Raw genomic sequence first — 27931 nt, forward strand, 5'->3', positions numbered from 1 at the left:
CCAAAGCACCCAAAAGCACCAAAAGCACCACAAAGCACCAAAAGCACCACCCGGTGCGCAGTCACCATGGTTCATAATAAACACAACAAAACAACTGGTGGTGGTCTTCTCTTTCTCTGCTGGGCCGATGTTCTTCCCGACGTCTTCTGGCTTCATGCGGCCTAGTTGGAAATAATAAAAAGCACAACTTGTGTCCATTTTTATTTAGGGCCTCAGGGGCCAACTAAGGGTGGTCCACCTGTTTGGCATAGGTGCCACCTTACCGAGGTCCGCAAGCAAGATTCCCTGGCCACTATGGCCGGTCTCCAACAGAGGTGCCCTGCCCCAGAACCTGGGGTCCATCAAGTGGTACTTGGCCGCAGAACAGCGGTCCATAAAGTGGTACATCAACGCAATGCATGCTGGTTCTGGGAATCTCGGGCGCACAATGGCCACCTCACGCACGCTCCCATCGGCACCCAATGGCGCACAGGTCATGTGGGAGACAAAAGAAAGACAATTGAGCGAGGGGTAAGGTCACAAGGGTACACGTCAATAAGGCAATGCAAGGTGAAATGCGTACGGAGGGCGAAGTGAGAAAGCTCGTCCCTACCGTACGTCACCCCCCGGTCACCTACCCTACCCTTGCCCTTGCCCTTACCCCATATGTACAAAATCTACTCATTACCAATTCGTCACTACTGTCACGTCTTCCCCATATTTCCCCTATACCAAATTCGTCACCACAATCCCTCTACTTCAAAATTTGCCATCACCAATTCATCATCAATCCTCATAAGGAGGGAGAGATGGAATTACGCACAATGTCACACCCACGTCATGATGCGTCTCACAATCCAAACATTTGCATCATAAAAAATAATCAAAACATGGCATGGTGTGGAGTACCTGTCACCTCAGGTGAGTGGATGCAGATGGTGCGAGGAGATCCTTCATCCTAACTATCCTCTAAATGACTTTAACACACTTTACACTACCCGGGGTCTTTCCCTGCCAATCCATTGGCCAACTTACACTATGGGTTCTAATAACCAATTCCCATTGACCAAACTGTGGTGCTTCTCAATTTGGGGTCTCACTCCCCCGATTCATCTCCCGGTGCTCTCGCACAATTTCTGGGCTGCGACGTCTAGCTCTCCCAACAGGTCTACCCACCTGCACACCTCCACCACTGTAGTTGCCACCCGAGCTTACCTAGCTCCTCACCCTAACCTAACTAACTGGGGACAGCCCCTCTACTGGCTCTGTCACCCCATGGTGCCCTCTGGCACTGGGCTACCCGGGTCCGTCCTCCGGATCCTCGGGCCCCATCCACAACAACTACTACCGGCTCCCAGAGCCCACCTGCGGCCTCACCTGGCCGACATCCTTACAGTGGTGGAGCGCCCAAACAACTACACACACTAACAGGCTACACGCCCAGCCATTTCCACAACACTAATGCACCCATCCAAATACCATTCTGTCACCCGCACCACAGATGCCAATATCCAACCACAATTTACCTGTACCCTCTACCTAACACTTACACTACCCGCCCCGGGTATCCGTGATGGGGGTCCACTCTTCCCCCATTCACACCTTCGCACCATCCACTCCACTCCACAATTTCCACCATTCTCACTCCACGACCATCCATTCCACTACTCCAGATATTCCACACTACCATTTATTCCACACAGCCACATACACCTGTTGTTGCACACCTGTGCCCTCACACCTGGTGCCACCTGCACCCTCCTTTCTTCCTGGACCATTTGGTCAACACAACACGCAATCACCACTACTCCCTCATACACTGCTCCACACACCTGTTCAGTTGCACACCTGTGCAATCACACCTGTTCCATTCTCACCTGTTCAATCCCCACACACACGGCATCATCTCAGCTAACTACTCCCCTCTGAAACTTGCGCTTCCCAGTCGTCCCTTTAAACTATTGCGCTCCCACGTCATTATAATCCACACTAATCTACCTGCGTCCCCACTACAGGTATCAGTCACTAACTAAACTTAACGTTACCTAATGTCATCTTCGCTAGATCCCTACAATTATCCAAGCCCTCCCTGGCTCGGTTGTCATAGCCACCCCATAAACTATTGCGCATTTGCCCCCACTGTGAGGGATGGTGGATTTGCCATCCCACCACATCGGGGGTCTCTCACTATCAATTTTGTTCGTCCAGATTCCAACCAATTCAAAAATTTTCCATTTACTGCCAATTCTACCCACTATTATAAATTTCGTTTTAAATCACCATCACTATCACCATCACCCATCTACTTATTACATCCTCTCGGTGCGCCAATTCACGTCTACAGCCCGGCTTCGTACAGCCGAGCAATGAACGCGGATTCTTTTGTGCCGGCGGCTGGATGCGTCCCGCATTCGGGGCAGGGGCGGGGGCTTACCCGGGCCGAGATCCCACGCACCACCTCGGCGTGGAGCCATCCAATGTCCCGATCTCGACCTGCCGGCACGTCTCAACAAAACGTGGTCGCCATAACGACCCTTCCTATCCAGCTGCCCGCTCCGCCTAGTGGAGCCCGGACGCGGCCGTTCCAAGCGAGGCACAGCGTGGATCGCGTACGGCGGTTCTTTCGAAACCGCCGTGGTTCGGATCCCCGCTGGTCCTCGCGGCACGCGAAGCTGCTCGACGCGCACCGAGGGCCCGATTCGGCTATAAGTCGCCCTAACCGCTAAACCGGTTACCGTCGACGCTTCACCTGGACGCTTACATGCATACGCTACCCCTTTCTTGCTCATACATGCAGCCGTCTCCCTGCTCTTGGTCGTACCTTCTCTAACACACCTCGGTACACTCATTCCGCTCACCGACTTGGTCACACACCTGACCACCGAACACTTTGGCACACATTCGTTGGTCGCACACCTCACCAACACACCTCTTCGCGCCCCTTTCTCGGTCACCTCCTTTGTGACAATCACAGGTGTGCTATCACCCGCACACCCAACCGCGTGCCTCACAACCAACTCAAGTGTGCATCCCCACACACGCTCTACCATTCCAGGTGTGCATCCTTCCATTCCAGGTGTACATCCTCGCTCACCTGTCACAACCAACTCACGCTCCGTTTCACTCTCACTACTCTCACCTCCACTCTTGACAGCGCACTCACCCTTACTCTCGACGGCACACTCTTTCCTCATGCACCCGTCCGTTACACACCTTTCTTGCGCACACCCTCCCGTTACATCCTCTGTAACACTCACCACAGGCGTACACTTCCTCGTTACATCCTCTGTAACACTCACCACAGGTGTACACTCTCTCGTTACATCCTCTGTAACACTCACCACAGGTGTACACTCTCTCGTTACTTCCTCCGTAACACTCACCACACCGCGCTTCCATGTACCCCCTCGCACACGCGCTTCGACCAACTCACTCTTGACGGCACACTCACTCCTCGGCGTGCACTTTTTCCTCACACACCCCATGGTCGGACATTCTCGCACACCTCTTTTTTCGCACACCTGCCCTGTCGCACACTTCACCAACGGCCTCTCACGAACACCCGGATCCAAACCAATCCCCAAGCCGACTGAAGCTTTCCTCACATCATATACATTGCCACTCACCTCCGTACATCGTCTCCGCACCTCCTTTGCCACCTGCAAACTCTTTATTTGGTTAGTGAGCATCACATTATGAGTTGAGCACCGACCTTGCACATATTCCGCTATCTCCTCCTTTATTTCTCTCTTAGTTTCTGTCCGTCTCTTCTTAATTTCACTCACCTCTTCTTCCACTTCCTCTAATTTTTGTTTAACCTCTTTTATCTCCCGGTGCGCCCCCTCTATCTCTTCCTCTAACGCCACCTTAACCGTTTCGATGTGCGTCCTCACCTCTCGGTCCTTCGTCTCCATCACTTCTGTCACCTCCTCCAACTTCTTCGTCAACCCCTCATGTACCATCTGACATTCCTTCTGTGTCGCTATTAATTCGTTTTTAATGTCCTTTTGTGTCGCTTTTAAACCCCCGATGATTGCAGTGTTCTTTTCCACTTGGTCCGCTAGTTCCCTTTGTCCGACTGTCAGCTGTTCTACTCCCTTCGTCAGATCTTATATTCCCCCTTGTAACTTAGCCGTATTATTTCTCACCTCTTTCTCCATACGCTTCTCCCCTCGCTTTACCTCCTCGCGTAGCCCCGAAACCTCCTCACTTACCCCTCGTCGTATTTCCTCCATCTCTTTTGTAGATGCCACCCTCATCTGTCCCAATTCATCCCTCTGAGCATCCAGTTTGGTTTCTACCCCGATTTTCACCTCCTCTATCTGCTCTCCCATTTGTTTGATTTCCCTGGCAGATTGTTCCCCTATTTCCCGCAATTTGTCCTCCATCCTATTTTCTAACCCCATTAACCCATTTTTCAACCCTCTAACTGATTCTCCTGGGCAGCCATTCTGTTTTCCACCCCCGTTAACCCATTCTTTACCTCTTTTATCCCGTTGTCTAACCCCTCAAAATTTTTGTCTAACTTCTCACCGGTACCCCTCGCTTCGTCCCTCATTACCCCCATTTGCTCACTCTGAGCCCTCGCTTCGTCCCTCATTACCCCCATTTGGCCCTCCAATCGCTCACCCAATCGCTCACTATTAGCCCTCATTTGCTCACTATTCTGGGCCATAAGGGCCTTCATTTGTATAAAAAAAAGGTTCAAATCCACCAACGGCGCTGCTACGGTCGCGGCAAAATTTGGTGCCGCTACACCCACGTGCGTGAGGACGCCATTTGGTGCGCCTGATACCCCCTCAACCGCCTCCTCATTGCTCTCCTCCTCCCTTTCATCCACATATATTTCCCCTAGGTCCTGGGTCGATTCCACCCTGTCTATCTCTCCCACCGACATCCGATCGCCTTGATTGTCCATGGCGCGATCTCAAAATTCGGGTTTTGCTTTAAAACAACACAAATTTCCAGCAGCTCCAAATTTTGAGCGCGTTAAGCGCGCTTCGGGTCCGATTTCGGGTACGTTCACTCCTCGACACCCATTGTTACTCTAATAGTACAATTGGTGTTCCAAAATTTGGGCCTAACAAATTTAGTCCCAGGTCCGAATCCCACTCCTCGACACCAATTGTTACAGACGCGGCTTTAGATGTTATATTGACCGAGCGGTGGTGTATTTAACCGCGTCCGAACAGTTACTCCCCGATTAGAGCCCAATTCCACCCGACGTTGACCAGATCGCCCCACAGATATTCAATCGGGAAACCTCTAAAACGATTGAAAGAGAATGAAAAAGAAGAAGAAGAAGTGTACGGAGGAAGAACAGATTTATTATACACACACAAGCAATGGATGGAAGAAGCAGTAACACAGCGAATCGTTAACTTACACTATTCATTTTTACTTAGCCCCAAGACAACGAGCAGGACAGGACGTTCACACTTACACAGGGGATAATGCAGGCAGGTAGGGCTTGAGGTGGATTGCTTGAGAGAGAGGCAAAGTCGGGAGGCCGCAGCTCGCAATTCCTCGCGGTTTTGGCGTGAAACCCTCCGTCGTGTATCCGCTGCGGTAGACGTCACGCGCTGGTTCGGCACACCTGCTCCTCTTCTTGGGGTGGAGCCGTCTCCCTCCTTTCAGCGCGTCTCTCCAAAGCTGGTTTCCTTGCCGAGTACCTCTCCTCTTTGGCTTGGAGCGTTTCGCATCTCACCGCCTCTTGGTGCAGTCTCTTTGCTCATCTCCCAAGGCCTCTGGTAAAGCAGTCCCTTACAGTCGCTTTTATCACCTCGGGCGAAATCAAGCCGCCGGCTCCGAGGGCACGCCTACCGGGTCGCTCACCGCGGTGTTGATTGGCTGTTAGGGCTGGTTCACTCCTTCCCTCTTATGACGAGGTGGAGACACGCCTTTCTTCCCCAACCCTACCTCGTGGCCAATGGTGGTTGAAGAAAACCGCCCAAAATGCGGAAGGCAATTGGAAGGGAGGTTTTTGGGGAAATTGGAAGGGCCTACGCTTATTTTGTTTGATACAATGCAAAGTCAATCTAGTGGGAAACACATATTTAGCCTACATGGAATAAGGAAATACACTATTTAAAAGATATATCGTGACCTGCGTGTAAGTTTCATGGAATTAACTAGGACGGCTGCGACCATTATTTACATTACGAGGATGTTACCATACTTTTGTAACGTTCACATTGTAACGTTTCCACATTCGTTACAATATATATACAGTCATCCCTCGCTATATCGCGGTTCACTTTTCGCGGCTTCGGTACATCGCGGGTTTTTCTCGCTAGTATATGTAAAATTATATCACGGATTTTTCGCTTTTCGCGGGATTTTGCGGTATAAATGTATTTTTATATACTATTATTTTAAATATTTTTGTGGTAAAATAAGCATTTTCTAGCCTAAAAAATTAAAAAACATTAAAAAAAATAAGAAAAATACAGTATTTAAAACATATTACAAGAAATAAAATACTGTACATAGTGTACAGTAGAAGAGTAGACAAAGAGACAAAGATTCGTGCGTATGGAAAACGCAGATGCCGCAGCTTCCACTTGCACTAGTTACCCACGTAATGGGTAACTGTAATGCTCTTTCTGGCTGTGCAGTACATTCATCATCGTCATCACCTTCATCGTCATCAGTACTACACAGCTAATTCATCATCATCTTCATCACGCAAGTTGTAGTATTGAAGAGCCGGGGCTCTTGCTTGATACGGACGAAATGACGGGCAAGACACAAACTCGTCCGAGAAGATATTTATTCTCAAAACCAACTCGGGAACACTAAAGCCCGTTTATCGGGCTGAATTATAAAGCACAACCAGAAACCGAAAGCCACGCCTCTCAAGCGTGGCGTGCTTGGTGGTCACGTGATCAACAGGTGTAGCTGATTATACCCGCACGCGCGGCACGCTTTGGCGGTCACGTGACCGGCCACTCTGGCGCCGGGGATCCCCGCCGGTGACGTCACCGGCTGGAGCAAGGAGATTCTGATGCTGGTCTTGCTTGGGGAACCCATGGGTCGCCACAGTATCTTCAATGGTGAGTATCCATTAGAATTTTATATGTTGTTAAAATTACGTATGTTTAAGAGTGTAAAAAGTGTTTAAGAGTATAGGAAGTGTTTATAAGAGTATGGGAAAGGTTAATAAGAGTGTGGGGAGGGTCATAAAGCTTTAAAATATATATAAATAATAAAATAAAAATATGGTCGCTACTTCGCGGATTTTCGTCTATCACGGGGGGTTCTGGAACGTAACCCCCGCGATAAACGAGGGATCACTGTATATATTGTTGTGGATTCGGGGGTTGGCGCTCTCCTTATCAAGGGGGGGTTAATCCCCTTGTCTTTTAAGCTGGCCGTCCCGAGTCCTGGAAGTTATAACGCTCTTCCCGGTCGGTCCAAGGTAGGGTGATTGGTCAATTTAGTCCCAAATACCTAATTACTAACACCGACCGCGAGCAGGGAAATAACTCCCACTCGAACCACGGATATGATGGTAAATGCCGAGCGGTTAGCAATCCGCGATCCGAGCTGTTAACAAAGACTAAACCCGGTTCTGAGCGGTTCCTACCGTGCCACAGGTACTCAATTGGGAAAAGACTAAAGTGATCGGATGGAGAGTAAACCAGAGTAAAGGAAGAACAAAGTGTGGTTTATTAATTATTTATGTACAAAACGAAAGAGGAAACAAAAGGAAAGAATGTACAGGAAGGGAAGAAGAAGAAGAACACAGGGCAGTCTTACCTATACAGTCTTAACTTATTACCCCGGACAAACATACACACTCACACGGGATGGTAGCTGGTAGGGGGGAAGGTCCAGGCAGATGTCCAGGCTCCTCGTCCGGTCCCGACTCGTGCCGTGGTGATGGAGGAAGGCAGCAGGCCGGCAGTGCGCCGCGTGTCGTTGACCGCAAGCGGATCTTACATATATCTGGGGGACTGGGAGGCTGCGTACATAATCCACCATCCCTCGCATCACCCCGGGCACATGAGCACTAGTTATGGGGTTATGGCGGTGTAAACCAAGCCAGGGAGGGTTTGGATAATTGTATAGGGATCTAGAAAAATGACAATAGGTAACGGTAGAGGTAAGTAGCGACATCGTACAGGTAGTCGGGGACGTAGAGAGGTTAGAATGGTTGTTAATGACGTGGTATGTGCTTAGTTTAAAGGGAAGACGGGGAGCACCAAGTTAGAAGGGCACCAGGTAGATCAGATGATGCCGTGTGTTTGTGGTTTATCGAATGAGGAATTGGTATGGAAGTTTTTGCGGGTGAGCATGCTGAGCAAATGAGGAATTGAGGGGCAATGCTCGGGGAAGATGTGTGTATGAGTGTGGGAGAATTTGGGTGCCTGAGGTAATGGTTTGGAGAATTGAAAGTGTATTCAGTGGTGTATTGTGAAAAGTGTGAGGTGATTGTGCATTGTATTGAATGAATGAAGAAGCCTGGGAGGAAGGAGGGTGCAAGTGCCACCAGGTGTGTGTGAGCACAGGTGTGCAAATCCAGGTGAGAATGGTTGTGTGGAATAAATGGTATGGAATACATGGAGTATGGAATGGATGGTGTGGAGTGAGTATGGTGGAAAATGTGGAGTGGAGTGGTTGGTGCGAAGGGAGTGTATGGGGAGGATGGAACCCTATCACGAATACCCGGGGGAGGGTAGTTTAAGAGTTAGGTAGAGGGTATAGGTAAATTGTGGTTGGATATTGGCATCTGTGGTGCGTGTGGAAGAATGGTGTTTGGATGGGTGCATTAGTGACATGGAAATGGCTGGGCGTGTGGCCTGTTAGTGTGTGTAGTTAAATGGGCACTCCGCCACTGTGAGGATGTCGGCCAGGTGAGGCCGCAGGTGGGCTCTGGGAGCCGGTAGAGTTCAATGGGGCCCGAGGATCCAGAGGAAGGACCCGGGTAGCTCAGTGCCAGAGAGGGCACCGAGGGGGTAAGCGCCAAGGAGGGCCTTCCCCAGGTAGATAGGTACGGTGAGGAGCTAGGTAAGCTCGGGTGGCAACTTCAGTGGCGGAAGCGCACAGGTAAGTAGACCTGTTAGGGGAGCCACACGACCCAGTCCTGAAATTGTGCAAAGGCACAGGGAGTTGAACCGGGGGAGTGAGACCCCAAATTAATGAGCACCACAGTTTGGTCAATGGGAATTGGTTTTTAGAACCGCATAGAGTAAGATAGCCAATGGATTTGCAGGGAAAGACCCCGGGTAGTGCAAAGTGTGGTAAAGTCATTTAGAGGGTAGCTAGGATTGAAATCTCTAGGAAGGTTTTTTTTTAGGATTGAAATCTCCTCGCACCATCTGCATCCACTCACCTGAGGTGAGGTAACTCCACACCATGCCATGTTTTGGTTATGTTTGTGCAAATGTTTTGGATTGCGAGACGCATCATGACGTGGGTGAGACATTGTGCTGGTCTCTTTCTCTTTCTCCTTAGGAGGGACTGATGATGAATTGGGTGATGGCAAATTTTGGGATTAGTGGGAGTGAAGATGAATTTGGTATCGGGGAGATATGGGGAAGACGAGACAGATAGCGACGGATTTGTAAGGTGTAGTGTAATGTGTAGGTTTTCGTAAATACGGGGAGGGGCAAGGGGGGCAGTGTCGGTCACATGTGGGGGGCGTACGTAGGGACGAACCTTTCTCAGCTCCCATGCGCCCCTCATTCTGCATTTTTTTTTTTTTTTTTTGTACACTGAATCGAGGCTCATGAAAGAGCTGACATTTACTTCACAAACAAATCAACCAGACAAACAAAATATATAAAAAGAGGGAGCGGAAGACAAGAGAATGGGAAGAACACAAACACTTGAGAGCACACAACATTTAAGAGCAGGGAGATGTGTGGGAGGGAGAGGGCTTGGGGGGAGGAGGCGTGGGAAGGGGGGGGTGGGAGAAGAATAAAACACAAGGACACCAAGGACTTCCAGGACAGAAGTTGGTATTTCAAAAAGTGGAATTGGGGTGAAATTATCGGGGATAGAAAAGATCAAGGTATTGGATGGGGGAAGATAAGAGATGGTGGTGAACAGCTGTTTTAAAGACCTGGAGGGTGGAGTGGGATTGAAGAGAGTGAGGGAGTTTGTTCCAGAGGCGGGAGAAAAGAGGAATGAAGGAGTGAAGGTGAGCAGAGAGTCTTGATTTTGGCAGTTTAACCATAAGAGGGTTGCAGGCAGATCTCGTGCGACCTGTAGGAATATTTGCGGGACAGAGCCTAGAGAGAGCTGGGGGGGGGGGGGGGGCAAGGCCAGAGAGGAGTCGGTAGAAGACGGAAAGACCACCAACCTGCCTGCGGTGAGTGAGTGAGAGGCCCTTGGAGTTAGCTTCATCGCGGGAGATTCCAATGATTCTGAATGCTTTGCTTTCAACAGCGTGAAGACGAGCTAGGTGTGAGGCAGGAGCACCAGCCCAGAGGGGAGAGCAGTATTCCATTGAGCTGCGGATGAAAGCCTTGTACGTGGTGACGGTGAGGAGCTCAGGTGTGCCAAGGAAGGACTTCGCACGACGGAGGATGCCCAGTCGGCGACTGGATTTGGAGGCCAGATTTGAAATGTGGTTTTCCCAGGAAAGATCATGGCAGATAGTGAGACCCAAAAGTTTGAGTGACAGAACTTCTTGGAGAGGAATATTCAGAAAGTAGATGGGAGGGTTGTCCAGTCGGTCTTTTCGGAGAGACATCGTAAGAGTGTGAGATTTGTCAGGATTGAAAGACATGTTCCACTTGTTTGCCCAGTCTGTGATTTTGTCCAGGTCTGCAGAGAGTGAGGAGGCTGCAGACTGCCGATCTGAGGGATGAAGAATGGAGCGACAGAGAGTAGAGTCATCAGCAAAGAGACAGAGAGGATTTTCAAGGGAGTCGGAGAGATCATTGATAACCACCTTTAGAGGCCATTTTTCCCCGCAAGCGGGGGTTGGCCTTTTTCGGGGACCATGGTTGTTGTTTTTGTTGGTCCCCTTTTTGAAGCAATGTTTTACGGCCGGATACCCTTCCTGACGCCACCCCTTTTTGTCGCCTTTTTACGACAAACAGGGAATTACCAGTGAACTGGTACTCAATTTGCCGACCTCGGAAGGATGATAGGCTGAGTCAACCCCCCTGGCGTTAATTCAGCGATTGACCGGGATTCGAACCCAGGATCCTAGGATCCTAAAGCCGGCACCCAAGCCGCTAGCCCAACACCAGGCTTGGGGAACTCAGATTGACTCAGACTCAGATACTCAGATACTCAGATATCAGACAGATAAGCTCATTGATGAAGACCAGAAAAAGCACAGGGCCCAGAACACTGCCTTGGGGAACTCCAGCCTGAACAGGAAGAGGAGATGAGAGAAACCCATTCAGGGCCACACGTTGACTTCGACTAGAGAGGAAGTCCGCAAGCCATGCATGGAGATTTCCATGGATACCACAGGAGGAGAGTTTGGTGAGCAGAGCTGGGTGCCAGACCGTATCGAAGGCACGTGATATGTCAAGGGAGACAGCTCTAATTTCCTGTTTAGCATTTAGGACCTCCATCCATTGCTGAGAAAGCAGTTAGCAGCATGTCCAGAGTAGAGTGACCAGGTCTGAAAACAAATTGATGATCAGAGATCAAGCCATTGGAGAAGAGGAAAGATTTCATATCTGAAGCAATGATGGATTCCATGACTTTACTGATAATTGAGAGAAGGCTGATTGGTCTGTAGTTTCTGGGATCTGTTTTTGCACCTTTTTTGTGCAAAGCGGTGATGTTGGCAGATTTCCAAGCAGATGGCAGATGACCTTGAGCAAAAGAGAGTGTGAAGAGAACAGAGAGAGGGAGTGAAAGAGCGGAAGAACAAGATTTTAGGACCCGTGGGCTGATGCCGTCAGGTCCAGTTGCAGAATCAGAGTCGAGGGTTGACAGAAACTTTTCCACCTTGTCAGGAGGAAAGTATACAGAGTCCAGGAGCAGCTGGGTACGACTGGGTACGGTGGGTACAGAGAGGGATGGGTTTGGGACACAAGATTTAGAGGCAAACACAGAGTTGAGGCATTCAGCTTTTTCACGTGCGGAGTCAGCCGTGTGGCCGTTTGAGGTGAGGGAGGGGATGGAGGGGGAACAAACACCAGAAACAGATTTGACCAGACGCCACCAGGATTTGGAAGAGGGAGACAAATAAGAGAGTTCTGTCCTGAGAACGGAGAGATATTGTTTCCTGGCTCTCCTGAGGGTGGACAGTGTCCAAGGTGGACAGTGTCCAACGGAAGGAAAAACCAACACCAAGAATACTATTAGAGACACACCAATAGTTACATACACACCGAAAGAAAGATAAAGTTTCGACCTGTGGTAAAGCCGGTATTACGACAAAAACACAATTGTGAAAAGTTGTGAAAAGTTACTTATTAACTTCGAAAGCGTGCGTGCATGCACAGCTTTGAAGAGACGTGACGTCACGTGACTTCCCAAGACGAGAAGAGACGTGAAGAGACTTTGAAGAGATTTAAAACGTTAGACAAGTGGTTGATGTTCGGGGAAGTTAGGGGGAGAAGAGAAAATCTAAGAAATAAGCAATACAGCGAAGGAAAGAACTTAAATTCGCAGAACACCTATGAACACCTATGGGCCGAGATAAACTAGGCCGCGCACGCGGTGGGACAGAAAAGGATTAAATTATACAAAAGTTTGCAGGAATTGCAAATCAACAGCAACTGGAAAACACCCTGCAACACATGCACAATAAAAAACGAGTAGAAATTGACGAATACACGAATGGAAAAAATACTTTAACTTTTGCTGCCGTCCAGAGGTCGAACACGCTTCCTTGCTCCAGGGACCGGAAACGGAAGTGGCATTGCATTGCATTTAGATTTGCATTGCATTTTAGGCATTGCCTTGTTTTGATGTGTACCCTTGCGCCCTGACCCATTACTCACCTGTCTTCGGTCTCCCTGTCTCCCACCCGAGGACCGTGCTCTCTGGGCACTGGGGGGGAGGATGTGCCGGCGCTGCATTTGTGTGCCCGCACTTCCGCTGCCTGGACCGGTACACCTATGGACCACACAATCTGTGTGGCCACCCACGTATGGACCACGGGTTTTGTGGCCAAGCACCACCCACTTATGGACCCCACGGGATGGGGCCTGGCATCTCTGCTGGGACAGCTTTGCTGCCAGCATGCTGGCTTGCGGACCTAGGGAGGGGGCACCTAAGCCTAACAGGTGGACCACCCTATAGTCGGCCCCTGTTGGCCATAAATAAAAAAGGTGGACACTTTTGTGCCCTTTTTGTGCTTTCCCCCCTTATTTCTAAATAGGCCGCAAGCCAGGAAGTCCAGCCAAGTAAGAAGATAGAAGATCGCCATCGGCAGACCATCGGAGCACGGCGGACCATCGGCCGTGCTGACACCACCAGTGACATTTGAACTTTGTTTGAAATAACTGTGCACTGGATGGTGCTAACTGCATGGCTGTATTTTGGGTGTGGTGCTTTATTGGTGCTTATGGTGCTTTTATCGGTGCTCTGAGGTTGCGCTGCATATCAATGCGTGCCTCAGAGCACCCGTGGGTTGGTGTATCGGTGCAGTGCAATGCATGCCTTTCCTCTCCTTTTCAAAAACAACATCTGCATTTTGTTTCCCAAAAGAACACGTCCTGGGTTAATGTTGTAAATACCAAATAGTGTAGTCTCTTCTAAATAAGCTCCCCACCGTAAATGTGTAGTTTGAAATTAATTCCGCAATTCGGTTAGTTTGTGGGTGTAAGTCTGTTAGACAGAATGCAACGTGGCAGGGGGACATATTTAATTCCCTGGTAAAACTGTCGCACTCAGGGTCAGTGTAATATCAGAGGGTTTTACATCTAAGTGCTACACTAAAAGTAAAGTTGTCGGGCCAGGGACGGCCCTGGGAAAGAGAAGGGTGCAGTGTTACAGATTTGGGAACCCCCCCCCCCCCCTTCACTTGTAAATATCCCCCTTTGTAATATAATCCCCTTTTATTAATTATTAAATATCGCACCCGAGGCCATCGCAACACGCAGCCAATCTTAGAATCATCTTGCTAATTATTTCCTATTCTATGTTTAATTAAGGCTCTGTATCCACTAGATTGACACCACGTTGCATTAACAAATAAGGATAGCTCCCCTTCAATGATTCCATACCCCAGCAAACTCTCTCTCTCTGCAAAGCAGCTCGACAAGCGCGGTGGGGTGCGCGCCCTCTCAACTGGCCTGGGTTTGAAAGCGGCGTTCGCTGCCATTTTGAACATGTGCTCCGTGCTCTGTTTGAACAAGAAGGGCGGGGTCGCCGAGAAGAGGCATGACCATGGCTCGCCACGAAGGCGGAGCTGTTCAGCTCCATTGCCTAATAAGGCTACAAACCGAGCACGGGGGCGGGACCCAAACGGCTGAGGGCGTGTCATGACCCCGCTTAATATATGCGTTTGGAAGATCGCGCAAAAAGGAAGAGAGGGTTGAGACCAGCAGAGGTGATGAGCGCGCAGCAAAAAGAGATCGTGCCTTGCCTGCGAGGGAAAATCCCAGTATTATTCCCAGAGAGAGAGAGAGAGTCGTGGCGTCGACGCAACCACGTTGGTTCCAGCAGTTGGCGGGTTCACTCCAAACCAACGGCGCGAGGTCGGAACGGAACCTCGACGGCTGAACGAGCCGAACCGGCCGCTTTTTCCAGCCGAACGGACCTTCTCCTGCCATTCCTGTCATCATTCCCGTGTGAGTCTATCTTTGTTTGTTCTGTCCTGGGTATAAGTAAGACTGTATAGATAAAGCTGCCCTGTGTCTTTTTACATCCATCTATCTTTGTACAGCTTTGATCTTTCTTTTCCTCTGGTGTTTGTTATAATAAATGTGTGTTCCTTCTCTGAGCTTTGGTTTTGTCTTCATCCAGGTGCTTTCGTCTTTTCTTTCCATTGGTCTACGTGACACGATTAAAACCGCTATAATCGGGTTAGTCATTGTTAACGGCCTGGGTCGTGACTCGCTTCGCTCGGCGTGTCCATTACCGTCGCGACTCGGGCGGGGCTGTCTCCTCGCTGGTTGGGAGGTCACGGTAAGCAGGTATTCGGGGGGGTCTTTTTTGGGGGTCTCTGGCCTGATTACCCTGGTCGTGGCTGACCACCAGCGACGTCACAGACACCCAGGATTGGCGACGGCCAGTATAACGGACAAGGGGTTAACCCCCCCCCCACCCCCCCTTGGCAAGGGGACCGCCGTCGTCCCAGATCCGTAACAATTTATATATATATATATACAGTCACGTGAAAAAGTAAGTACACCCCATGTAAAGTTTTGACTTTTTCAACATATTTAAACATAAAGCTATTTGATCTTCATTTCAACAATATTGATAGATAAAGGTGATATAATATAACAAATATCATGAAACATTTACATTTTGTAGTCCATTGTATCATTTAAATAAACATAAATGCAAATTACGCATGTGGAAAAAGTAAGCACACCCTTGGCTCAAATAGGTGGTATTGCCCCCTTTGGCAGAAACAACCTCAAGTAGGCGTTTCTTATAACTGTCTACCAGTCTCTGACATCGACTGGGAGAAATTGTTGCCCACTCCTCCATGCAGAATTCTTTCAGCTGTGTGATGTTTGAGGGATTTCTTGCATGCACAGCTCGTTTCAAATCCCCCCACAACATCTCAATGGGATTTAGATCCAGGCTTTGACTTGGCCATTCCAGAACCCTCCATTTATTTCTTTTCATCCATTCCTTGGTGGATTTACTGGTATGTTTAGGGTCATTGTCATGTTGCAAGGTCCACCTTCGGTTGAGCTTCAACTTTCCGACAGATGGCATCACATTATCCTCAAGCACCCTCTGGTGCAATGAATAATTCATTGTGGATTCTATGATGGTGAGCTGCCCCAAACCATAATATTTCCACCACCATACTTTACAGTTGGTATCAGGTTCTTGTAGTCAAATGCTGTCTTTGGTTTTCGCCAAACATGTCTTCTGGTACTGTGGCCAAATAGCTCTACCTTTGACTCATCTGGCCAGAGCACATTGTTCCAGAAGTGCTGGTCTTTGCCCAGGTGTTCATTGGCAAACTTTAGTCTTGCCCTGATGTTCTTTCTGGACAGCAAAGGTTTCCTCCTGGCACACCTCCCATGTAGATCAAATTGTGCAGCCCCTTTCTAATGGTAGACTCATGCACTTTGACATCAACAGTGGCAAGAGCTACCTGTAGGTCCCGTGATGACATTCTGGGGTTGTTAGAGACTTCTTTCAGCATCTTGTGGTCTGCTCTAGGGCTGAACTTGCTGGGGCGGCCTGGCCTGAACAAGTTGGCAGTTGTTTTGAATCTTCTCCACTTGTAGATGATCTTCCGGACAGTCGAATGATTGATTTCAAATTGTTTGGAGATCTTTTAAAATCCCTTCCCAGACTCGTATGCATCTACAGACTTGGCATTTAATATGGAATATTTTTTTTCTTCTTGACTTGGGTTTACTTTCTTAACTCAGTATATCAATCTGGTGAGTTTCTTTTACACTTTGGTGATTTATTTGTTAAAAGAACCATGTCACTGATTGTCTGTCGCAGCAAGAAGTCAACAACAGGATTATATCACAGGTGGCGTGGCAAAATGTACGGGCAGGTGCATTTGATGATTGGCTTCACAGTCGGGTATACAAGGGTTGTTGCGTTCTGTATTAGTGGAAAAAAACTGCTGCACGTCTCCAAAAGTTATTGCCGCTTCCTCTGGAGATGGTCCGTCAACTCGACAATGCTGTTTGTCATGGAGTGGTGGCTTTACGAAATTACGGCATGAAACAGCGTGCTATTGCTCCGCAGTATGGCATCACTCAAGGTCAGGTGTCAAAGATCCTGAAAAAAAATGCTCAGAGGGGTGTCCCTACTCCAATACCGAGGCCAGGACGTCCCCGCAGAACCACAAGGAGGGATGATCGCCAGCTGCACCGGTTAGTCCGCAATGGCCGTACCAAGTCAGCTAATCGGCTTAGGGCTGAGTGGCAGCAACTGACAAATGGGCCTGTATCCAGAAGGCTAGTCAACCAACGACTGGTTCAAGCAGGCTATCGTGCCAGGCGTCCCCTGAGAAAGCCACGCCTGACCAGACAACACCACCAGCGCCGATTGCAGTGGGCCAGAGAGCACCGTAAATGGCAGCCAGGACACTGGAATCACGTGATCTTCAGTGACGAGTCTAGATTTCTGGTCTATCGTCAAGATGGCCACGTCCAAGTGCGCAGACAAGTGCATGAAGCCTACAACAAAGATTGTATCGTGCCAAGAGTCCAAGCTGGAGGTGGTGGGGTGACCGTTTGGGCTGCTTTGGAAGAAACATTGCTTCCATTTGCTCGTGCAGCCTTTCGAGGAAACTTTGTCTTCCAAGATGACAATGCACGGCCTCATCGTGCTCGCATGATCCAACACTTTCTTGCTGACCGTGGTGTAGAGCATATGGAGTGGCCTGCCATGTCCCCGGATATGAATCCGATAGAGAACTTGTGGGCAGAATTAACGCGTCAAATCGACCACTTGTACCAGCAGCCGACCTCTGTGCGTGAATTGCAGCAGGCTATCGTCACTGCATGGCAAGCGATTCCTGTCCAAACCTTGGCAAATCTCGTGAACAGCATGCCTCAACATGTACGTGCTCTCCTGAATGCTCGTGTGGGTTACACGAAGTACTGAACTGTAATTTTACTGTCCGTAATCCCAGTCGTAATTTAACTTTTGTTAAAAAATTTTTTGGCTGATGTGCAAAATAAAGAGATACTTCTGGAAAACGTACAGATGTTTAACACAGTACTGTCCATGAATTGAGTTCGATATCAGTTTACATCACTTTCAAGGATCAATTTATTTGTTTCGAAATGTCAAATGTGGTTTATGTTTCTTTTAAAGGTCACATTAACAAAATCTAGAATAATTTCAACGTAATTCCAATGAACTTTTGGTTCAAAGACATCTTGAAAAGTAAGTTCACCCCCACAAAAAAAATATTCCATATTAAATGCCAAGTCTGTATAACCTTCTTTCTGAAGGCCTGAGAGAGCTCTTTTGATTTAGGCATGGTGACGCCGCACACTTCAACAACAAAGAGCAAACCAAACTAAATGTCTGAGGATTGAATAAGACAGGTTCCTCCAAGATCCTCTCTAACGATGTTCTAATCATTTGCACCTGAGCTGGGGCACCTGATTCTAATTTTAGGTATTTGAAGTAGTGATAAATATAGGGGTGTACTTACTTTTTCCACATGCGAAATATGCATTTATGTTTATTTAAATGATACAATGGACTACAAAATGTTAATATTTCATGATATTTGTTATATTATATCACCTTTATCCATCAATATTGTGGAAATGAAGATCAAATAGCTGTATGTTGAAATATGTTGAAAAGGTCAAAACCTTACATGGGGTGTACTTACTTTTTCACGTGACTGTATATATACATATATATATATATATGTATATATATATATATATATATATATAGATAAAGATTGTCTCTGCAAATGAAAGTGGATGGAGGTTATGTATTCATCACCGTTTGTGATTGGGATATCTCAAAAGGTTAGGGACGGATTTGGACGAAATGTGGTGGACAGGTAGGGTGTGTGCCAAGGACGAATTGATTTCATTTTCATGAAGATCCAGATCTGGATATAAGAATTTTAATAGTATTTGTTAATAATTGAAAAATCGGCCCAAAAACGATACACAGCATCACATGTTATTTCAAAAGGTTGTGGACGGATTATAAAAAAACATGATGGATGAGTTGGTTAGGTAACAAGAACAAGCCGATTAGATTTTGGTTCAGGTCTACATCCCGTTTAGGCCTATCAGTGGGATATAAAACGTAAACTGTTCAGCCTGGCAGCGGTATGTGTTCTATCGAATGCCATTCTAGTTAAAAATGTGATATGTATATTTTTGGCTGCCACCCACATTCCTTTACATTTACTCAAAGTCCAGGAACATAACCCCCTTTTTCCCCATAGGCCCTTGGTTTTAACTATCGCGGTTGTGGATATCATGGCATTTTCCAGGACCGTAACCCCCGCAATATATCAAGGTTTATTGTACACATGTGCACTGGTAGCACATTTCATTCAATGTGCATATCGATAGAGACCAAGTCAATGTAATCCCTGTTTCGCACAAATGCTGCAAGTAAGATCATGGAGCTACAAACCAAATATTGTATATCTAACTCCATGGTAAGACAAGAACTTACGTGTGGAAAATCCCAAAACACACTCTGCCATACCAGCATGATATTATGAAGCAACGTCGGCTAATTAGTTACAGCTTTTTAGCAGTGGTCAAAATTTGGTTCTGACATAATACGCCGCTTCTCATGGAGTCATGAATTATTCACCGCTGTAAAGGGTTTTACCAGGGCTCGTAAATGATGTCAAAGGCATAATGCCGCAATGACGACCCAGCGGAAGCAGCACGACAGACAGACTGAGAAATCTGGCTACTTTAATAAATAAAATGGGCCACTCAATGACTTTCACATTCTTGTTCTAAAGCCAATCCAGTGTTGTTTTGACTGTATGTTTGGGGTCATTGGCCTGTTGGAACATAAATCTTCGCCGCAGTCTAAAGTCTTTTGCACAAGGATTTGCCTGTATTTGTCTCCATTCATTGTTTCCTATCCTTACAAGTTTCCCAGTCCCTGCCACCAAAAAGCATCACCATAGTATGATGCTGCCATCACCATGCTTCACGGTAAAGATGAGTGATGAGCTGTGCTCGGTTTTTGCTAGACATAGCACTTTGCATTCAGGCGAAAGAGTGCAATTTTTGTGTCACCAGACTACAGAACCTTTTCCCTAATTCTCCCAGAGTCTTTCAAGTGCCTTTTTGCAAACTCCAAGCGTGCCGTCATGGGCCTTTTCTCAGGAGTGGCTTCCGTCTGGCCACTCTTCCATAAAGCCTAGATTTGCAAAGTGCTGCAGAGATTGTTGTCCTCCCATCTCAGCCAAGGAACTTTGTAGTTCTGTCAGTGGTCGTTGGGTTCTTGGTTATCTTCCTGACCAAGGTCCTTCTTGCCCAGTTTAGTTGGACAGCCAGCTCTAGGAAGAGTCTGGGTAGTTTCATATTCTTTCCATTTCCTAATGATGGAGCTCACTGTGCTCTTTGAATCTTTCAACACTCCAGAAATTTGTTTGAACCTCTCCCAAAATCTATGCCTCCTCACAATTATATCTCAGAGTTCTATGGACAGTTCCTTGGACTTCATGGTAGAGTTTCTGCCCTGACATGCAATGTTAACTGAGGGGCCTTACATAGAATGGCGTGTTTCTTTCTAAATCATGTCCAATCAATTGAGATAGCCACAACTGGTCTCCAATTAAGTTGTAGAGGCATCTAAAGGATGATCAATGGAAATTGGATGCAACTGAGCTCAATTTGGAGTGTCATAGCAAAGGGGTTGAATACTTTTTGACTCGAGACATTTCAGCTCTTCATTTTTAATTAATTTGTAAAAAAATTTAAAAACAATATTCCACTGACATTATGGGGGTATTATGTGTAGATCAGTGACAAAAAAAATATCTCAATTTAATCCATTTTAAATTCAGGTCGTAACAACAAAATGTGAAAAAAGTCAAGGGGTGTGAATACTTTCTGAAAGCACTGTACATATCCGCAATCTCAGTATTTGATATCCTAAATCTTTGGCGTTCAGTATGTATATTGTATTAAAGTCAAAATGTGATACAACAACAACAACAACATGCATTTTAAGGCCATTTTTCCTGCTAGAGGGGTTAGCCCTGTGGTCCAAATGACAATCTTCTCCATTTTGCCCTATTTTCTGCATCTCTCCTTGTTAACCCCCTTGCCCGCATTTCTTCTTCCACCATCTTTAGCCAAGTCTTTCTCGGTCTTCCCCGTCCTCTACTTCCTTCTACATTAATTTCCATCACTCTTCTCAACCAGTCACTTTCATCCTTCCTCAACGAATGACCAAACCATCTCAACCTGTTCCTCTTCACAGCATCAATCACAGGCAATATTCCCATCATCTTTCGCAATTCATCATTTGTCTTCCTCTCTCTCAACGATACTCCGCACATCCATCGAACCATTCGCATTTCCACCCTTTCCAGCCTTCGTTACTGCTCTACGTTCATTACCCACGTCTCGCTCCCATAAATCATAACACTTCTCACACATGCAGCATACACCTTTCCCTTCAGCTTCATCGACACTCTCCTCCTCATCAGCACGCCACTCAGTTCCCGAAACTTATTCCATGCACATCTCACTCGAGCAACCGTTGCCGAGTCTGATCCACCTTCTCCATTCAGCATGTCTCCGAGGTAGCAAAATGTTTTCACACCTTCCAGCTTCACGCCGTCTCCAAGATCCAACTCAACATTTCCTCCATCTGCAGCTCCCTCTGTGCACACCTTACATTTGAATGTAGCTGCCACACTGGTAAATGACCCTCTCAGACCACTACATTTTTGATGAACCCAATCAGCGCACATTGTACATTGAATGGAGTTCACTCCGACACCCTTCCTGCACACAGCACACGGCCACTTCCCAGTTCTTTCCACCTCACCACATGCTTTACCACTTGCCATCACCTTCGTCTTTCTGATATTCACCTTCAGACCTTTTGTATCCATACATTCCTTCCACTTGTTCATCTTTTCCTTCAGTCCATCCATACTTTCCGCAATCAACACCAGATCATCTGCATACAACTCCCACGGTAAACCCTCCTTTACGTTCTGAGCCAGCACCTCCATCACAGCTACAAATAGTAGTGGACTTAGTACCGACCCCTGATGCACTCCCACCTTCACCTCAAACTCAACACTGTTCCCGTCCTTCGTCCTTACAGCTGTGCGCGCTCTTTTGTACATTGCCATCCCTACTCTGATCAACCATTCCTCCACTCCTAAATTCCTCAATGCCCATGTCAATACTTTGCGTGGAACCCTATCGAATGCTTTCTCCAGATCAACAAACCCAAAAAACAACTTCTTCCTCTTCTCCATGTACTTCTCCTGCAACTGCCTCACAATGAAAAGCGCATCTGTCGTTCCTCTTCCTGGCATAAATCCAAATTGCATTTCGTCGATCTTCACTTTCTTCCTTATCCTCCTCTCCAACACCCTTTCCAATACCTTAATTCCATGCTCCAATAACTTTATCACTCGGTACGAGCCACACTCCAGAGGGTCACCTTTCCCCTTGTATAGAGGGACGAGGGTACTCAGTTCCCAATCCACTGGAATGCGGCCTTCTTTCACCACCAGATTACAGATCTCTGTCATTCTCTTCACACCCCAACTTCCTGCTGCCTTCAACATATCTCCCACAACTCCCGTCGGCCCTCCTGCTTTTCCACTCTTCATTGCTTTTATCGCTTCCTCAACATCCTTCTCAGTTATCTTCTCTGCCGGTCCTAAAACTGGGTTACTCTCTATGTTGCCATCCCATTCATTCTCTGTATTCAACAGCATTTCCATATATCTTTTCCATCTTCTTTTAATTCCATCTGGGTCAACAACGATTTGTCCCACTTCATCCTTCAAGCAACTCACCCCCATCACATCACACCTCTCTTTCGCTATGTGCTTTGCAATCCTGAATACTGCTTTCTGACCCTCTTCTGAATCCAAGCGTTCTCCGAACATTTTCCTACATGCCTCCTGCGCCTTTGCTACCTCTTTCTTTGCAGCCTTCCTGGCTGCCTTATAACTTTCATGCTCTGCTGTTTCTGCTCCCGTACCCCTCGCCTTCTGCCACTCCTTGAACTTCTTCCTCTTCTCGTCAATCCTCTTTCCAACTTCATCATCCCACCACCATGTTTCCGAGTGCCTCGGTGGTCCTTTTGTCCATCCACATACCTCACCAACGGCTCCCAACAGACTAGCTTTCATTGACATCCAACCACTTTCAAGCTCAAACACATCATCCTCTACCCTACTCAGCCTCTCTTTTAATGCCTCCCTTACTGTCACTTCTTTCAACCTCCACACCTTCATTCTCGGTTGGTACTTCACCCGCCGAGCTCTCCTCGCACCTTTCACCCTTATGTCGCAGACAACCAAGTGGTGCTGTGAAACAGCCTCCTCCCCCGGGATCACCTTTGTGTACCGGAGGTGCCCCCTATCTCGCCTACGCACCATCAGGTAGTCAACGGTTGTCGTCGACCCACCTGACGTGTATGTAACAAGCTTATTATCCTCTTTCTGGAACTGAGTATTACAAATCAACAAATCAGCTCCATCAGCAAACTCCAAAATCCTTTCACCTTCTCCATTTCTCACACCATATCCGTAACCCCCATGAACTCCCTCAAAACCATCCATACTCCTTCCCACATGTCAATTCAGGTCTCCTCCCACCACAACAACTTCCTCATCTTTCACGTTCTCCATCAGCTTCTCTCTCGCACACCAGAACTTGTCCTTCTCTTCATCGCTTCGACCAACCTGCGTAGCATATCCCGAGATGACGTTCACCAAGAGCTTTACAATCATCATTTTCACCATCATCAACCTATCACTCACTCTAGTCACACTCACCACACTGTCTACAAACACCTCAGAAAACAGGACACCAACACCATTCACGCCCTCCGGGCACCCTTGCCACACAAACTTGTATTTCTGTCCCTGCCTACCCTTCACCATTCTCACACCACTTCCCTTCCATCTCGTCTCTTGCACACAACATATGTCCACTCTTCTTCTGACCAATACTTCCACCACTTCTCCTGATCTCCCTGTCATTGTCCCTACATTCCATGTCCCAAACCTCAGAAACCGATCTCCACTTCAGGCTGCACCCTGCCCATATGTAGTTGTAATTGTCATGGTTCTCTTTTTGAGGCAATGTTTTTATGGCCGGATGCCCTTCCTGACGCCAACCCTCTTAGTCGTCTCTTACGACACGCAGGGATACGGTGTACCTATTCTGCACAGGGTACACACTGGGAAACGTTTAAAGCATGGAAATTCGGGGGGGGGGGGGGGCGTCAGCATCACGGCTGCGGTTTAAACATATTCCAACAATATCCAAACAGAACCATGAAAACCATGAAAAACAATCCGGGAAAAGTCTCCAAGCGAGGACGTGGATTTGGGAAAAAAGGAGCAGAGGCGGAAGAAAAACGAGATACAGGGGGCGGGGCACAAGCCGAGACGAGGAGGAGAGCGAACAAGCACGTGTCCGGGAGGAGAGAAAGAATCAATATAGAATTCTTTGTCTAGGGAGGTGAGGTGAGGGGGAGAAAACAAAATAAAAGAAACAAGCAATACAGCGAAGGAAATAACCCAAACCGACAAAACACCGACGGGGGGAGGGAAGTCCCAAGTCACCAGGCCGCGCACGAGGTACGACCCAGAAAACGATTAATTACACACAAGTTTGCACGAACCACAAACCAACACCAACTAGAAACACACAATAACACGTACACAGCAAAATAACCAGTGGAAATTTGACAAAGACAAGAATGGGAAAACACTCAAACTTCGATGCCGTGGAGAGCTCGAAACACGCCTCACTCGCCCGAGGAACCGGACAACCACAATAAAGTCAAAATGTGATAATATTACAAATATTATGGCTGTGATGCTTTAATATATGCAATTCATGCAGATGCCTTACCAGGGTGCAGTGCATCGGGCTGGTGCAGGTGTAGATGAGAGTGGATATGAGAGTGCTGATGGTGGTGTGGAGTCACATTGTACAGCTGTAGTCTGGGGATCCCACTTCCTTCACCTCCACTTCCCCCAGGTCCTCCTGCTGCCAGGGAGGCTAATCTCTCAGCGTGCAGTCTATCTGCAAATGGGCCTCCACCACCACTGCCAGGCGGCATTGCTAGAATCCTTTCTCCACCGAGGCCAATTCCTACCCCAACGCCAACTCCTACCCCCACAGCATGCAAAGGTGAAAAAGGATGGCCAAGGGCCAAGGCTGGGTGTGGCCGGTGCGCAAATCCAAACGCTTCCAACCCTGAACTTGGGTGTAGATGTAGGGGCTCAAAGTCTGTTGGTTGGGGCGGTGGTGCTTGTGGTGCACCCCCACCACCCATTCCTGTGGGCGGTTTTATCTCATAGCCTGGTTTGTACCCTGAGGCACCATGCCCCCCAATGCGGCCTTCTCCATAGAGTCCTAGAGGGCCGTGGGGATGTCCATGATGATAAAACAACGGAGTGGTACCGGGATGCTGTGGCCCAGGTGGGTCATGCCCAGGATGTCCCGGACCAAAAAGAGGGTGTGGACGAGCAGTTGGAGAAAGCACATGGGGGCGTGCATACTCGCTAAGTGTGCGTAGAGCAGGAGTGTCTGGACCAAGGTACGGTGGCACAGCTGCCACAGCTGTGGCAGGAGGCGGTGGAGCAGAGGGTCCATGGGGGGTATTAGCTGTGTCATAAAGTGGTGGCCGGAGTTGAGGTGGTTGGGAGACAGTGGCCGAGACGGGAGCAACTGAAGGAGCTTGTTCTGATAAGGTGGGCAGAGATTTCTACGAATAAATGAGCAAGTGCAAAAAGAGAGAAGAGAAAGGCGTTAAACTGAAGTGGATCTTGTGTAAAAAGATAAAACAAAAAGGAGAAACTTGGTGAAAGGATGATAATTTGAAAAATGTATTGACTCGTTGAAATAATTTTTAAGCAGAAAGAAAGAATATAGTAAGAGCATATTAGGACATAGAGCACATTTAAAGTAATTAAATACACAGGAGTAATTAATTATATTAAGTAATTATTAAATTAAATAAAAAAAATTTAAAGTAATTAAATAGTAATTAAATAAAAAGTAATTAAAAGTAATTAAATAAAAACACAGGAGAAGTATTTTGGTGCAAATATTTCAACATTTTCGCTTCACAAATCACTGTCCCTCACCGTGCTCTGTCTACGGGCAGCTTCCTCACGTTTCCGGGCAAGCTTGGAGCCAGAAAGTGGTTCAAACGCAAGATCTGTCCGGGCACAGCTATTTGTACCACGATCCCAGTGCCTCAGGAACCTGCAATTAGCAGTTCGGACAATGCAATAAAGTAGAATACTCGGGTGTAATAACCGACAAATATGCAAAACACGTTAACAGGATGTACATATGGGAAACATTCATAGTACCTTGCAGAGGCGCTGACGTGCACAGCATTACAAACTGGTATGGGCTCTGGAGAGGGGCTCCGTGGAAGAGGGAGTGGTGACTCGGGAGGTGACTCAGTTGTGGGATCTTCCGAAGGTGATGGGAGTGGTGGGACGACCCCCACATCAGGCGATCCGACCACCCCGCCTCCTGCAACTCCAGTTCCAGGCTTAAAGAGGTCAGTGTGGGGAAGTGGAATGGACAAAGTGGGGGCCTGTGATGGAGAAGTAGGAGGTAGTGGGGTAGGGATTTCTGTCTGGGGTGTAAGAGCTGGAGGGTGAAGTGGTGGAGGAGGGTTTCCAGGAGGATGGGGAAGAGCTGGAAGTGCACTGCCTGAACTGCCACTTCCACCAGACAATGAAATAAGTGGTTTTAGGGCAGGGGGTGGTGGAAGATTTGGAGGGAGGGCAGCAAAATGTGGAGGATGATGTGAGTGTGAAGGAGGAGGGTGAACCCCACCAACCACACTCCCAGTGATTGTTCCAGAAACTACTGCAGGTTTCAGAGGATGGGCTGGTGGTATAGGGGTAGTAGGAGGGGGTTGGGGTTTTGATGGAGGGAGGGGGTGAGAAACTGGTGGGTGTGTACTGGGTAGAAGTGTTGAAGGAGGATGAGGTAAAAGATTATGAGATTGGGGGGTTTGAGTTGGATGAGGAACAGACTGGGGCTGGTTAGGTGATGTAGGAAGGGAAGCCACCATATCACTGCCCCGAGGGAGAAGTTGAGGTGGAAGAGGAGGTGCTGAAGTGGTTGGTGGAGGTGGAGCAGAAGGGAGCTTTCCAGGGACATGTCCATAGGGTGGTGTGTGAGAGTTGTGGTGGGGACTGTATGAAGTCGATATTGGGGTTCCAGCCACATTGATCCCTGTTGAGGGATTTGGAATACCTGTTGGAATTAAGGGGTTTGACATTCCAAGAGCTGGTGGACGAGACTGAGCTGCAATTCCTGCTTGGCAGCTGCCCATGGTTTTTGGTAATAGAGTAGTAGAACTGGGAATTCCTGATAAATTTGGAATACCAGAGCTGGGTATTTGAACTGCATTTGTGATGGAGGGGGCAGGAATGAGTTGTGTGTTATGAATGGAAGACAATGGAATAGAGGAAGGGTTAGAAAACCCAGACATAGAAATTCCTGAACCAGCAATGTCACGAGAGTTGGGATCTGAGGAAAATGAAGCAAGTGGCAGAAGAGGGCCTATGGGCACAATTGGGGGTGGTGGTGACTCTGGATCACTTTCCTGCTCTTGCGGAGAGGCTACACTAGGGGTTGTGCTTCGATTGTCTTGGTCAATCTCTTTTGGATCAGAAGTTTGTGAGATGCAGACACCTGGCTCGCCACCAGACCCAAGTCCACTTCCTCCAATCGATCCTCCTGTACGTGCCCCCAAAGAAAATTCAGCTCCAGAAGGACCGTCAGAGCTGTCAGCTTCAGAAGGAGGAGATCGAGGTGTGCTGCTTCGACTTGCCTCCTTCAGGTAGAGGGAAGAGGAGGAAAAACGAAACAAAACAAAAACATTGTTTGGTTTACTAAATTGAATGAGAGATGAGTTTATACAACAAATTGAGGCCGAGTGTACATTTTAGATCTGGCAAAATTTAAGAGACGTCTCACAAGGCATTTCATCAGTCTCTGCTATTGCCAAGTATCTTGTTCGGTATAAATTTTCCGGCAAGAAAATGAATAATAGTCCATTATCGCCTTATACTTTTGACGTCATCACCAAGTTCTAACACCAGAAGCCAACACCATATCAAGTGTTACAACAACAACACAACAACAACAGGCATTTTAAGGCCATTTTCCCT

The 27931-nt window shown here is 47.7% G+C and overlaps 1 protein-coding gene across 2 annotated transcripts in view; it reads right to left on the reverse strand.

Annotated features, from left to right (window-relative positions):
• LOC137431220 (arginine-glutamic acid dipeptide repeats protein) overlaps window positions 1–27931 on the reverse strand; it is a 132185-nt gene that overhangs the window by 56519 nt on the left and 47735 nt on the right. For both annotated transcript variants that reach the window (XM_068122301.2, XM_068122300.2), the window contains exons 17-19: window positions 26108–27594; window positions 25877–25997; window positions 24636–25494 (exon numbers count right to left, since the gene is read on the reverse strand). In XM_068122301.2, the coding sequence (XP_067978402.2) occupies window positions 24636–25494; window positions 25877–25997; window positions 26108–27594 (2467 nt within the window). The remainder of the gene's footprint in view (window positions 1–24635; window positions 25495–25876; window positions 25998–26107; window positions 27595–27931) is intronic.

This window comes from Myxine glutinosa, chromosome 7 (assembly GCF_964187855.1).
Source record: "Myxine glutinosa chromosome 7, kmMyxGlut1.1, whole genome shotgun sequence".
Taxonomy (NCBI): domain Eukaryota; kingdom Metazoa; phylum Chordata; class Myxini; order Myxiniformes; family Myxinidae; genus Myxine; species Myxine glutinosa.